This window comes from Equus caballus, chromosome 3 (assembly GCF_041296265.1).
Source record: "Equus caballus isolate H_3958 breed thoroughbred chromosome 3, TB-T2T, whole genome shotgun sequence".
NCBI lineage: Eukaryota > Metazoa > Chordata > Mammalia > Perissodactyla > Equidae > Equus > Equus caballus.
In genome coordinates this window covers 94,114,628-94,128,087 of record NC_091686.1, presented here as the reverse complement: position 1 = coordinate 94,128,087, position 13,460 = coordinate 94,114,628, and the positions used below count along the sequence as shown (strand labels likewise).

Genomic DNA, 13,460 nt, shown 5'->3' with positions numbered 1-13,460 from the left:
TCTCATATGCTGCTTGTAAGGAGTATAAATTGAAAACAACAATCAAAGCTGAACATATGCGTATCTTATGATCTAGCAGTTTCATTTGTGGGTCTATATATATAACAGGAATGCATGTACATGTACACCAGACAACATGTATGAGAATGTTCATAGCAACGTTATTTGCAAAAGTCTAAAACTAGAAACAACTCAAATGTCTGTCAATAGAATGCATTTTGATAGTTGTGTATTATACAGTGCAATACTATATAGCCGTAAAAACCATCAGGTGCTACAGACAACAATACAGATTAATATCAAAACAATCGTGAAAAAAATACATTTATATGAAGTTCAAAAGCAGCTAAAATTAATTTATGCTAAGGATGATGGTTACCTTTGAGAAGGGGCATGAGGGAGACTTCTTGAGTGCTGGTAATATTCCTTTTCTTAACCTGGGTGGGGTTCATAATTCATTGAGCTCTCCACTTGCGATTTGCACGCTTTTCTAATATATGTCAAACTTTAAAATGTTTTTAAAGGTGCAGGCACTAGTTGCTATTCATTTGGAAAATAGAAAAATTATTTGCAAAAACAAGATGGATTAGGAGTTAATATCTATAATATACAAAGAGCTTCTAGTTAGTGCTAAGGAAAAGATAAACAGCTCAAGAGAAAAATAGGCAAAGAGTATAAATGAGTAGTTCAGAAAACTCTAAGTCAATATGGTCAATTAACCTATGAAAATATGCTCAAGCTCAGTAGTTATCTCTGGTTAAAAGAATGATAATACTCGTTGACTGTTGAGCCTATGAAAATAGATGAGAAAGGTACACTCACTTTACTTTTGAAAATGTGAGCCTTAGGAAAGTAAACTATTCAAATTTAAAATACATATACCTTCAAGCCAGCAACTCCACTCCTGGGAATAAATTCCATAGACATAAAAGCCCCACAAGGATGTTTTTTTCAATATTATTTTAATAGGATAAAAAAAACAAAACCCTGAAATCAACCTGAATGCTCATTAACAAGGAGATAATTTAATAAATTGTTTTACAACTATAAAATATTATGCAACTGTTAAAACAATCATTATTAGTTTATATTTCTGTGTGTGTGTATAAAGTTAGGTGAAAAAAGCAAAAATGCCAAAAAGATGTATACAATATGATCTCTCTTTTATAAAACAATAACAAAAATTACTATGTTTGTATGTGATTTTATAAACATGAAGAAAAATATGAAAGACTACACCAAGCTGTCAACGTGGATTACTGGGTAGAATGAGTGGAAGTGGATTGACAAAATAAAGGTCTTAGTGAAAAAAACATGCAGTATCATTTCACTGAAACAAAAGGTGGTTATGCTTTTTTTTGTATATAAATGCGTATGTATGTGTGCATGTAACTAAACTCATAATCATGACAGCAATGGTTAAATGCTGCTATTTGGCCTTTGCCAACCCAAGATCCTGGTATCCCTTTAGAATCAAGGAGCCTATTTCAGTGGCTAATCTCCCATCTGCATCTCTAGCCTCCTCAGAACAGCTACTGCATTAAAGAGGTTCATATTTAATGTATATCTTAATATCTTGGTAAAAGGGGTCTTTGGGCCCCCTTGGGAGTGCAGGCATGGTTTGACATTTTAACATTCTTTGGATTTCTTCTCTATATTATATTGAGAAATGTTTGGCATCTCAGTGGCCTTTAAGGAAGTCCATTCTTGAGTTCAGGCTTCAATTAGTCAACTAAACAACAAAAGCACTTAAAATCACTTCTAGCTATTGGAGCTAGCACATTGTAACTAGAATCTCTGATAATTGCTCTCACATTGATAGATTGAATCCAATTTAAAATTATATTTATATAAAATTGTATTTATCAAAATTTATTCATTTAGGGGCCGGCCCGGTGGTGCAGAAGTTAAGTTTGCATGTTCAGCTTTAGCAGCCCGGGGTTTGCCAGTTCGGATCCCAGGTGTGGACATGGCATGGCGTGGCAAGCCATGGTGTGGCATGCATCCCATGTATAAAGTAGAGGAAGATGGGCACAGATGTTAGCTCAGGGCCAGCCTTCCTCAGCAAAAAGAGGAGGATTGGCCGCAGTTAGCTCAGGGCTAATCTTCCTCAAAAAAAAAAAAAAATTATTCATTTATAATGTTCATTTAATTATCCCTATGTCTGCCAGAGTGCAAGTTTAAAACCTCTTGAAAGAAAGGTTTGTTATTTACCTTTCTTTCTTTTGTGGGGCCTTGTACATATAAATGCTTGGTAAATACTTATTTGAATGAAGACATCAAAGATCATTATGAACTACCACAGTGGCAGTTCTTCATTGTGTGGGTCCGTACTATACATTGCAAGATGTTTACCAGCTCTGGCCCCTGCCCATTCAACTCCTATAGCACTCTCTGGTCATTCCAACCACTAAAAGTCTACCACCACCACCACTCCTGCAACTTCCAGACGCCTTCTTGGCTTCTGGTGTGGGAGTGGACCGTTGGTGCTACCCTTGTTGAGAACCACAAGGCTAAAGTAATTGGAGAAGTCTTTCTACAGGTAGTAGTGACTATGCTAAACCTTGAAGAATGAGTAGGATTTTAGAACCAGAGAAATTGGGACACAAACAACATATAAAAGAGGGAGTGACATAATGTAGATTCTGTCTTAACTGATGAAGCAATGTGTCTGTGTTGGAAAATAGAAATAAAGTTGGATAGGTAGAGTGGAGTTAGAAGCGAGTTGATAAGAAGGAGTCTGACAGAGGTGAGAGGAGAGGGAAAAGTGTCATTTCACTCTCTAACGCACCTGCGTACAACTGCCAGATTGATTTTTTAAAGCATTGCCCTGTTCAACCGTCCACTTAATATTGCCTGCTAGACTTTACATCTGTAAAGCTTTGTGCTCAAGGAGTTTTATCTCATTATTTTCATCTGACTTTCTCTTACTACTCCTTAAAATTAATTAGGTATGTCTGGCTGGCTGATCAAACTTATTTCCCCTTCTTTCTTTGTCAATGTGCTCACTTCATGCTTTTTAAAGTATCTTTCTTCCTTTATAAAATCTATCATCATTCTGTCTACATGACTTCTTTCCATTCTTAGAAGGCTTCCCCCTAATGAAACTGGCCCATGCCACTCCACAGCATCTTGATATCTCCTTTCTCTTTCTTATGGTATTTGTGATTTGTCCTATAGTATTTAGCACAAAATTATATGTGGCTTTTTGTGCCTCTCATTCTTGTTTCTCTAAATTTGTATTCTTCTAAAGAGCTGTGTGAGGTTAAGTATATATGCCTCACAATATTTTTTATTTTTGTAAACCTCCAAAGCAGCTTTTTTTTTTTTGGTCAGTTGATAATAGTCATTCTCTTTTGAGTGGAATATTTGATATAGCATTAGATATTGAGCACCCTGAAAACTCAAAAGTCTGTATTTGCAGATCACAAAATGTTAATATTGCAACCTTATGATGTTTCTTATATTTGAGTTGTTGAATATTTTTTGCTGCAGTAACTAGACATTATTTTTGAGGGTGGGAACCAAGCTGTATTTATCTGTGTCCCCTACAATGCCTAGTAGAGTGTCTTGCTCACAATAACTACTCAACATTTTACAATTTGATTGATTTTTATTTGCCTTATCAATTTGCCTTAACTGTAATCATGTTCAGGGCATCGTTTTGTTTTGCTGACAATAGAGGGCACCATTAGAAATAGTCCTATCCCAGCCCGTGGTAGCTTTCTTGAGCCACACTTTCCTTTTTCTAAGTAGTGTGTTACAGAAATTTGGATATTATACTAAATCAAAGTGGCCTAGTCCTAATTATAGAGCCATATTGGCTTCAGGTTATTTAGCTGAAAAAGAGTAAGTACTGTTGTATTTTGATCCTTTGTAGTTTTCAAACTTTTTCTTCTCCTTATTCTTTTCCTTATCCTTTGCTCAAAGGAAATCTTACCCAGGATCTTAACTATATTAATTAAATGCAGTCCTTTCCTGAAGGGAGAAGATAAAGTGGAAAGCAACAAACAGAAGCCTCACCTTTGTACTCTGCCTTCCTCCTCATCCCCCATCCCAAGAGCACAGCTTCAAAATCACTATAACTCATTCAATTAAAAACTACATTTTAAAAAACATCATTTTGTAATATCTTATTTAGGAACTTAGTATAAAAATAGAAACATTTTAGTTTTTAGTGATTTTTAAGTACAAAGGAAAATGCTCTGGAATAAATTTCTTGTTTCAGCAATAAAAGAGTTAATACACTAAGCAGCAGAGAGTGAGATACTGCAACGGATAGTGCTTTCTGTCTCTGTCATTTGTGGTTTAAGAAAAGGGGGTGGTGTTCTGCATTTGAAAGGACTTTAATGAATGCTGTCAGTGTTTGTGAGAGCTAATGGTCAGTATGGGAAAGGAGAGCAGGGGAAAGTGGTCCAGCTGCTTCAGGATAGGTGGATGAGAGTTTGCTCTGATTGAATGGAATGTTCCACCGTGTTTCATCTTTATTCATTATCCTTTGTTCTTTATAATCTGGTATATTGGTATAAAAGTAAATGTAGCTATATATGCGAATGTGATTTATTTTCCTTTCAATCTGTTTATTGTGTACAGCAGGGCATATACTTGTCTTGGTTGGATGCACAAATCTGTGTGCAGTGCTTTTTGCCCGTTGCCTAGACGATCACTTGGTTTCTCTGAGGATGTCTGGTTCTCGTAAAGAGTTTGATGTGAAGCAGATTTTGAAAATCAGATGGAGGTGGTTTGGCCATCAAGCGTCATCTCCTAATTCTACAGTTGACAGCCAGCAGGGAGAATTTTGGAATCGAGGACAGACTGGAGCAAACGGTGGGAGAAAGTTTTTAGATCCATGTAGCCTACAATTGCCTTTGGCTTCAATTGGTTACCGAAGGTCCAGCCAACTGGATTTTCAGAATTCACCTTCTTGGCCAATGGCATCCACCTCTGAAGTCCCTGCATTTGAGTTTACAGCAGAAGATTGTGGCGGTGCACATTGGCTGGATAGACCAGAAGTGGATGATGGCACTAGTGAAGAAGAAAATGAATCTGATTCCAGTTCATGCAGGTTGATTATTTTCTTACTGTTAGAAATGGGGTGTGGGGGTATATTCTCTATAATGTTTTAAAATAATTTAGTATTATTATTTAAAATCTATGAATATATCATATGCATACATACATAAAAATATATAGTTACATACATGTATATAATATCTTGGTATACATTTGTGGTACTTTTGCTAGGCTTTTTAAAAATATTCTAATATTAATTTTAATTCTGTTTAATTATAAAGTCAACAAATAGCATTCATTTTGAAATATCTTCTGTTCCATATATAGATCTGGCTCTGCCTGGAAAATAATATATAGTAGCAATTTTTTGCATCATTGCCTCGCAGTTTCCTTCATTGAATTACCTTTTATAGTCATAGCAAAACTATAGAAGACATTTCTATAGTATAAAATTTTTTATGACATTTTAGTTTGCAACAGATTATAGAGTCATTTTTAAATTTTAATGAAAATGAAAAATTTTACAAGGAGATGTACATTATAGTTCTCCATATTTTTTTATACCATTGTAGTTGTCAGTAATATTTTTCTTATGATGATTTCTTTGTCCTATGTTGCAGCTCTCCAGATTAAAACAGAGAATACAGTAACATGTCTCTTTCTAAAGATGACAGCTACTAATTTCTGTTACCTGCACTTCACTGAAAATTATGCTATTTAGAGAAAGGAGGGACATTCCTTCAGGAGAGTTTAAGGGATCACAGAGGGACTAGATGTGGTCAACTGGTGAAAAGGGGGTAAAAAGGGAAAATTAGTTTGAGGAGAGAAAATAAAGAAAAAATAGGTAATTTCATAATGACTTTATCCATCTTTACCCTTGGAACCTGGCTTTATCTTTGAAATGGATATTCTTATTCATCAGTTTAAACTACTGTAGCATATTATGTAATAAGTTAGAACATGAAAGTCACCTTCTGATTTATCTATACTCAAAAATATTTCAAAATATTTAAAGGTACAAATAGCTTACTAGTTGTCTAGCTTATCATTTGTCTAGTTTGATTGCTGGATTCTTTTTCTTTTAAAATTTCTTTGCAGGTTTTAATAACATTTGTAATTTGTATTTGGTTATTATTAATAGAGGCATCATAAGAGATGGAGACAAAATGAGTTCATATATTCAAGTATATCTTACTTGGGGATGTTTACCACCTTCTCCTCTTCTAACCTTCAGAACATGGAATTCTGAACTGTGGTGTTGGAATAATAATAAATATAGACCAGTCATCTATAATCATTTGTGTAATGGAGAGAGGGGAATATCTTTACATAGGTAGCTAGTATATTTAACTTAAAATTTTTCAAACTAGTTCATGACCTGGCATTGTCTAAAGGGAATAAGAGCCACTAATTTTAAGTGGAGATTAATTGAGTTAATGTGGTTTCGTTATTTTCTTTGGAGACTTGTTACCATAAAGAGAATAATTTATCTAGTAAAAGGTTCAGGGTTTATCATTTTTGTAGGAAACCAAAGAGTAGTCATATTTCCATTTGAAAATCAATATGATGTATTGAGAATATTTTAACAAAATTAGAAAAACAAAACATTCGTTTATTTACTAGCATAAGTTATAAAAATGTTAACATGTATCTACTACCTGGAGAGATTATATATGTATATATGAGTATAAAATTTATATACATGTAAAATCTTGGAAAGGTTATACGTACGTTGGTCGCTATAATTTACAAAGGTAGTTTGCATAGCTGGTGATTACTGTAATTAAGTTAATCTATTCTTTAGTATCCATATTGAAATAGCATCTTGGTGGGATATTCATTATGCAAGAAAAAGACTGCCCTTTTTTGACTGAGAGATTGCTATGTGCATACTTCAAAAAATGGACATTTTTATTTATAGGAAATATAAAATTAAGAAAACTATATTTTTAAAAATCTAAAATAAATATAGTTGTTTTAAAAATGCTAGTCAAGATTAATAAGGTAAATAATAAGATGGGAGTAAACAGTTAGCATCTGCAGTGACCAAACTATTCCTAAAATATTATTTCAAAGGTAAAATGTACTTAAAATGTCTCTGATTTTTAGATATGAGGGGAAATGTGTCCAAGCGATTTAACATTCCCAATGGTTTGAAATTTCTATCTTAACATCTTATTGCAAAAAAGGGAGAAACAAGCATTCTAGATTTTAGAAATGTCATTTGTATGTTCATTTTTTTCTAGATTAAATATATCTAATTCTTACATCTTCTTTCAATCCTCCAGCTCTGAATCTTTGATCTTTGTCATAATGATACATTTATTTGCCCCCAGCTTTTTGATTAAGTGAACAGTCTCTCTAGGGGATTGCCATTCTACTGTAAACAAATCAAAAACTATCACTGTTAATGTCAAAAGAAGCTACACTGACATTTGTCAAATTTTTGTATATAACTTGAGAACAGTTCTTTTTCTTATATAAAACCTGCAGGTAATAAAATAAGTAGTATGCTCAAATAAAATAAAGTTTTATTTGACTATATTATAGATTGATATCTTAAAATATTAAAGACATAATGGGGAAATACATATGATATACAGAGAATTTTTGTTTAAGCAGACGTAATATTTACATAGATCTTAGAACTTAGACTGAAATTTTGAGTTATTAGAAAAAGGGGAAGACAACTGAGTGGTTTTACATACACAGAATCATAACACCTACAGTGGGTCTCCACAATTTAAAGCAGAAGTTAAGTTAAAAGGCATCATATGTTGCTAATATGTTTGATCACTTGTATTCTAACTGGGAGAAATGTCTGCCTGAGCCTTAGACTTCTGGTAATTTCTGCTGCCACACTTCTAGGTGATTTAAGTTTCTTGTCTTTTAACTTTGATCTTGGGTCTGTAGCTAGCCACTTTTTCTCCTTGGGAATCATCTAAGTCATCTTTGTCGTCTAATCATCTAAGTCATTACTTTGGTATTTAAATGCAAACTTTTGGTTTTTTACACTATGAGGAATTTTAGACCCCAAGTAATAGAGTTGTTACCTTTTATGTGAGCAATGGGTTCCTAAGACCTTAATTCAGGATGATTCTTACCAAGACCAGCAAAGTTTACATGGTGGCCCGCATGTGACCATAGTCTAAACACAGTTTACACTTCCGTTGATTTGCCAACTTTGAAATTATTTAATTTTTGACATGTTAGGGGAAATTTCATTATTTCAAACTTTGTTTATAAAGTTAGAGTTTAATATTTTATATGTAAGACTATTTTTTAGTCATTATGTATAAAATATTACTGTACTTTAAAAATATTCAAAAATAATAATAGCTCATTCTGACTGGATGCTCACTATCTGTGAGGCCCTGTTCTAGCATTTTAGTATATTAACTCATTTAGTCTTCACAACAAATTTCTGAGTTAGAGTGCTACTATTACTATTATAATTTTACAGATGAGGCCAGGGAGGCACAGAAAGGCTAAGTAACTTGCTCAAGGTTAGTAAGTGAAATAAACTGCATTAAAAAAATAAACTTTATGTTTTTACAAGAGTTTTAGATTCACAGGAAAATTATGAAGGTAGTATAGTGAATTTCTATGTACTCCACACCTAGTTTCCCCTATTATTAATACCTTTCATTAGTATAGTGCATCTGTTACTATTAATGAACCAATATTGATACATTCTTAAGTAAAGTCCATAGTTTATTCAGATTTTTAAAATTTCTACCCAGTGTCCTTTTTCTGTTGAAGAATCCTATCCAGGACACCACATTACATTTAGCCATACTGTCTCTTTACGCTCCTCTGGGCTCTGACGTTTCTCAGGCTTCACTTGTTTTGATGACCTTGGCAATCTTACTCAATTAGAATTTTTCTGATGTTTTTCTCATGATTAGACTGGGGCTATGAATTTTGGGGAGGAAGACCACAAAGATAAAGTGCCATTTATATCACATCACATCATCACTGTTGATACTAACTTGGAAATAGCTACATTGTGAACCCAAACAGTTAAAATGTAGATTTCATCCTCACATAGCAGTAGGCAGTTCTCTGTGACTACTCATTTAACCCCTGAGTTCAACTTGGATTTACATAATAGTTAATGATTTATTCTAACCAGTTTCACCTTCTCTCCTCAGCTAATTTTCTTAGCCTGGTTCTTGAAAATGCCAAACCTGGCTGGCTTACAGGTATAGTCTTTTGACACAGCCACAACTCTTTATCTAGTTATCTAAAGCACCTTATTGGTTGCTGGCTACTCTGTTTCAAGCAGGTATCCTTGAACTCTTCTATTCCTTGGTCAGTTGATTTGCTATTCTTTGACTCATCTTAAAGGCATTTAGTTCCCCCTCCTATCCCAGCAAGAGGTTATCTTCATAATATTACATTTTCTCTCAAGTGCTGTCTCCTTTTTCTTGACCCTCTTTATGTTGTCTCTACATCTCCTTGTTTGAACCAGTCTCTTAATTCTAGTTCAGTTTGAAATTAAAATATTCTGCATTTCCTCATGAAAAAAATTTTGTTTCCAGAGATGACAAAGAAGTTCAGCTATAGTGTACTTATATCTTGGAAGTATGTATTGCATTTCCTCCCTCACATATGTATGCCCAAGTCATATGGATTCCCTGACATAAGCTGTGGAACCTCTCCTCAGAAAACACTGTGTGTGTGTGTAGATGTGTATGTTAAATATTTTATATACAGTTCAAGGAGTTCATGAACCCCCTAAAGCCTACCTGTGTGCTGTATCAATCAGAGTTCTTAGTTTTAAGCAACTGAAATTGGCTGATTTAAACAGAGTAGGAGTTTAGTTCCCACACCTGCTGGGAAAGCTGAAAAATCAGCTTATAAAAAGGGATAGGCATTACAGTTGCGCAACTGGCCTTTATAAACTTCAGTTTTTTAAGGCAGAAGAAGCTGTCTTTATGTCACTTATTGCTTATATTTTATTTTTATCCATTTGGAGCTGGATAGTGAGGTATTATATCTTTAGAATTAGATATATTAGGCATGAAAACAATGACGCACACTCATACCACATAAACACTCATATGCCCAAAGCCATATAATTTGGTCATTTAACTTTAGGGAGTATATTAGTAGGGAATAGGCTAAGATGACATAACAAAGAGATTCAGAAATATGGTGGCTAAAATAAGAGAAGTTTATATCTTTATCAGCTAACAAATGGGCAAATGGTCCAGGGCAGATAGGTAGGTCTGCTTCTCAAGTTCACTCAGAGACCCAGATTCCTTCCAAATTGTTACTCCATCCTGTAGGGTGTTATCCTTTCTTTATGGTCAAAGTCTGCTCAGCTCCCCTTCTGCATTCTAGCCTGTGGAAAGGACCAAAGAAAGAAAAGGGGGAACATTAAGCAAATAACACAAGTTGCATATATTAGTTCTGCTCACATTCCATTGTTGAAAACTTAGTCACATGGCCATGACTAGTTGCAAGGGAGGCTTAGAAATGTAGTCTCTACCTGAGTAGCCATGTACCCAGCTAAAAGTCGTTACTGTGGTAGAAGTAAAGAATGGTTTTGGCATCACGATCAACAGGGTGCAAGAGATGAAGACAGCTGAATAGAACTCCTTAGAATTCTTTGGATCTAATTTTTTAATTAATTTTTTTCTGTATTACATAATATTTTACCACAGAGACATCAGAAAATAGAGATAAGGAAAAATGGAAATATAAAACTCACTAATTACCCTGCCATCCCAAAATAACAACCATTAACAATTTGGGAAAGTGTCCTTCAAGTATGTTTTTCTATACATATATAATAAAAAGATGTGTTTTTAGAATAAAAATCTGAAGCTTATTGTGCATACTGTTTTGTAACCTGCTTTTTTGCCCTAATGTAAATACTAAAATTAGGACTCTCTTGTTTGCAAAAACAGAAACCCAACTCAAACTGACTTAAGCAAAAACTAGAAATTTGGTTCACGTAAATAAATTAAAAGTCCAAACATGATGTAATATACACAGAAATTGAAATATAATGGTGTACACTTGAAATTTATATAATGTTATAAACCAATGTTACCGCAATAAAAAATAAAGTCCAAGGATAGAGCCTGGCTTTAGACATGGCCTTATCCAGATACTTAACACCAGGAATCTATTTTTCTCCCTCTAGATTCTGTTTTCCTTTGTGATGGCATTGTCTCAGCAGGCTGTCAGTGTGGTAGCAAAAAAGCCACTAGCAGCTCCAAGTTTACTTTTTATCAGTTTAGCAACCTCAGTGGAAAGAAAGTGACTCTTTTCCAAGAGTGCCAAGTAGCATCTTGAAATGGACTGTGATTGGCCTTATTTGGATCATGTGTCCACTGTAGCCAGTCATTATTGCAGGAGATTTGATACTCTTATTGGCCGCGCCCAAGTCCCTTGCTCACCTCTCCCCAGTGGGAGGATCAACTCCACCCAAGCCATATGGACTGAGGCAGGGAATGTGTGGTTTCCCAAAAGGTAGAGATGGGTCTGTTCCCATAAGAAGGAATCCTGGATAGGCAAAAAACAATTAATGTCCACTAAAACAGCTTTCCACATCATTAAATGTTCTCTTATATCTTTTTAAATGGCAGAGCATTCTCCCATATGCACATATATGTCTTGTTTATTTAACCAATATTCTATTTTTCTTTTTTGGAATTTAGATTGTTTCCAGTACTTTTCTGTTAGAAATAACCTGTCATAAACCCTCCCTGTAGCTAGGTCTCGTAGGTACAGATGATTGTTTCCTTTGGATAAAGTGTCAAGGGTGTGCACACTTATAGGGTTTTTGATTTGTATTCTCAGAGTCATTTCAGGACTATTACTACTATTCCAATTCTCACCAGCATTGTATAAGAGTGCCCAAGGCCCTTCCCCTTCACTGGTTATTATTTAAGAGAATGTGATTCTTATAAACTACATTTAACTCTCTTCACCCCAGATATTCTGGCCACCCCAGATATTCTGGCCACGGTACCAGGAAAAAAACCCCTTAAATTTCAAAATCAAAAAATATTTCTCTTGAGAAGGGAAAAGGTGAAGGTATTCTTTTTCATCACCTCTTGTCATTTCTTTTTATACGCTTGCCTTTTCCTCTCCTTAAAGGGGACAACCCCAACTCCCCTTCCTCTTCACTCATCTAAACTCTAAGATCTCACCTGCTACTTGTTGCCTTTCCAAATACTAGCCCAGACTGATCTTTCCTTTCTCTATATTTCACCAGCAATTACACTCCAATTGGGGATGTACAAGATGATCTGTTGGAGAAAGGGTAAAAAATATATATATACACACACCTACTTATTAAAACTTCTATTTATATTTTATCTTTTAAATATCTATTTTTTCTGTTTTATAGTATAATAATTCTACAATGGTATATATGTTTTATAAGTTAGTAAATATCTGTATAATTGGGCATATGCTTAAAAGCATGCTGAAATGCGTTTGCATAAAAAAATTTAGAGACCGCTAGCCTATACTAAGCAATTTACATTCTTATTTTACATTTATGATTTTGAATATTTGTAAAAGATGCCAAGAGATTCATGATATAGTAATTTGCACTTTTGCAAAAGCATGAATTCTGAATGCCAGAAGCTACGAGGCAGGTGGCTAGGAATAAATCACTTACCTAGGGAGTGAGCCAAACAGACTATTTAGAGTTTCAATGCAGCTTTATTTTCTACTCAAAACCGTATACTACAGTATAATTCTTGTAAAGTGATTTTTAAAACTTCTTTTGAAAAATTACTCCATTAAGAAAGCCTAATGCAAGTTCTGGTGATGAAAGTGAAGAAATCTAAGTAGTTTATAATAAAAAAGTAATATTGATCATGGTGCGTATTGTGTGCATATGCACATGTGCGTATACATGTGAAATCTGAGGAACTGCAAGTGTTAGGCGGTGTTGTTTAATTTTTTCCAGTTTATGAAACTCCATTCTTCAAATTCCAAGTCCCTTCACTAAAGAATCATATCTTTCTTTGCGTCCCCACAGTTTCTAACAACTGGTGCAACGTTGCATGTTAGGACTTACTCTGTAAATAGTTGATGACTTGATTTGTTTGATACTTGCCTCTTCCCATGTTTAGGTGTTTTTCTGACTTACAAATACAGTTGCCTACTGCAGAAGGACAATAAGCTAAAAATTAAATGTTTCCCTGTAGCCTGGAAATATTAGCAATGTAGAGTTCATTACTGCAAACATCTATTAAAAAAAGATTTGAATGATGTCGTGCAATTCTTTGAAATGTGGTTTACCATCTTAGCAACATCAGATAAATAAAACTAAGCAGAGATGTCAGATGTATTTCCTCTGTTATCTTGTAAAAGATCAAGTAGAAATCACAGAGAAATATATTTTAAATAGTCCATAAATAGCCTATTCCCAGATGTTTGTGTTGTGGGTTAGGATGTCTAAGGTTTAATAAAGG

At 34.3% G+C, this 13,460-nt stretch overlaps 1 protein-coding gene across 9 annotated transcripts in view; it reads left to right on the top strand.

The window, feature by feature from the left end:
* KLHL5 (kelch like family member 5) overlaps nt 1–13,460 on the top strand; it is an 87,616-nt gene that overhangs the window by 17,291 nt on the left and 56,865 nt on the right. For 4 of the 9 annotated variants that reach the window (XM_023638220.2, XM_070263983.1, XM_005608825.4 and 1 more), the window contains exon 2: nt 4,594–5,065. The exons of the other annotated variants lie outside the window; for them this stretch is intronic. In XM_023638220.2, coding sequence (XP_023493988.1) covers nt 4,683–5,065 — 383 coding nt within the window. In that variant the 5' untranslated portion in view covers nt 4,594–4,682. The remainder of the gene's footprint in view (nt 1–4,593; nt 5,066–13,460) is intronic. 9 annotated transcript variants of the gene reach the window in all.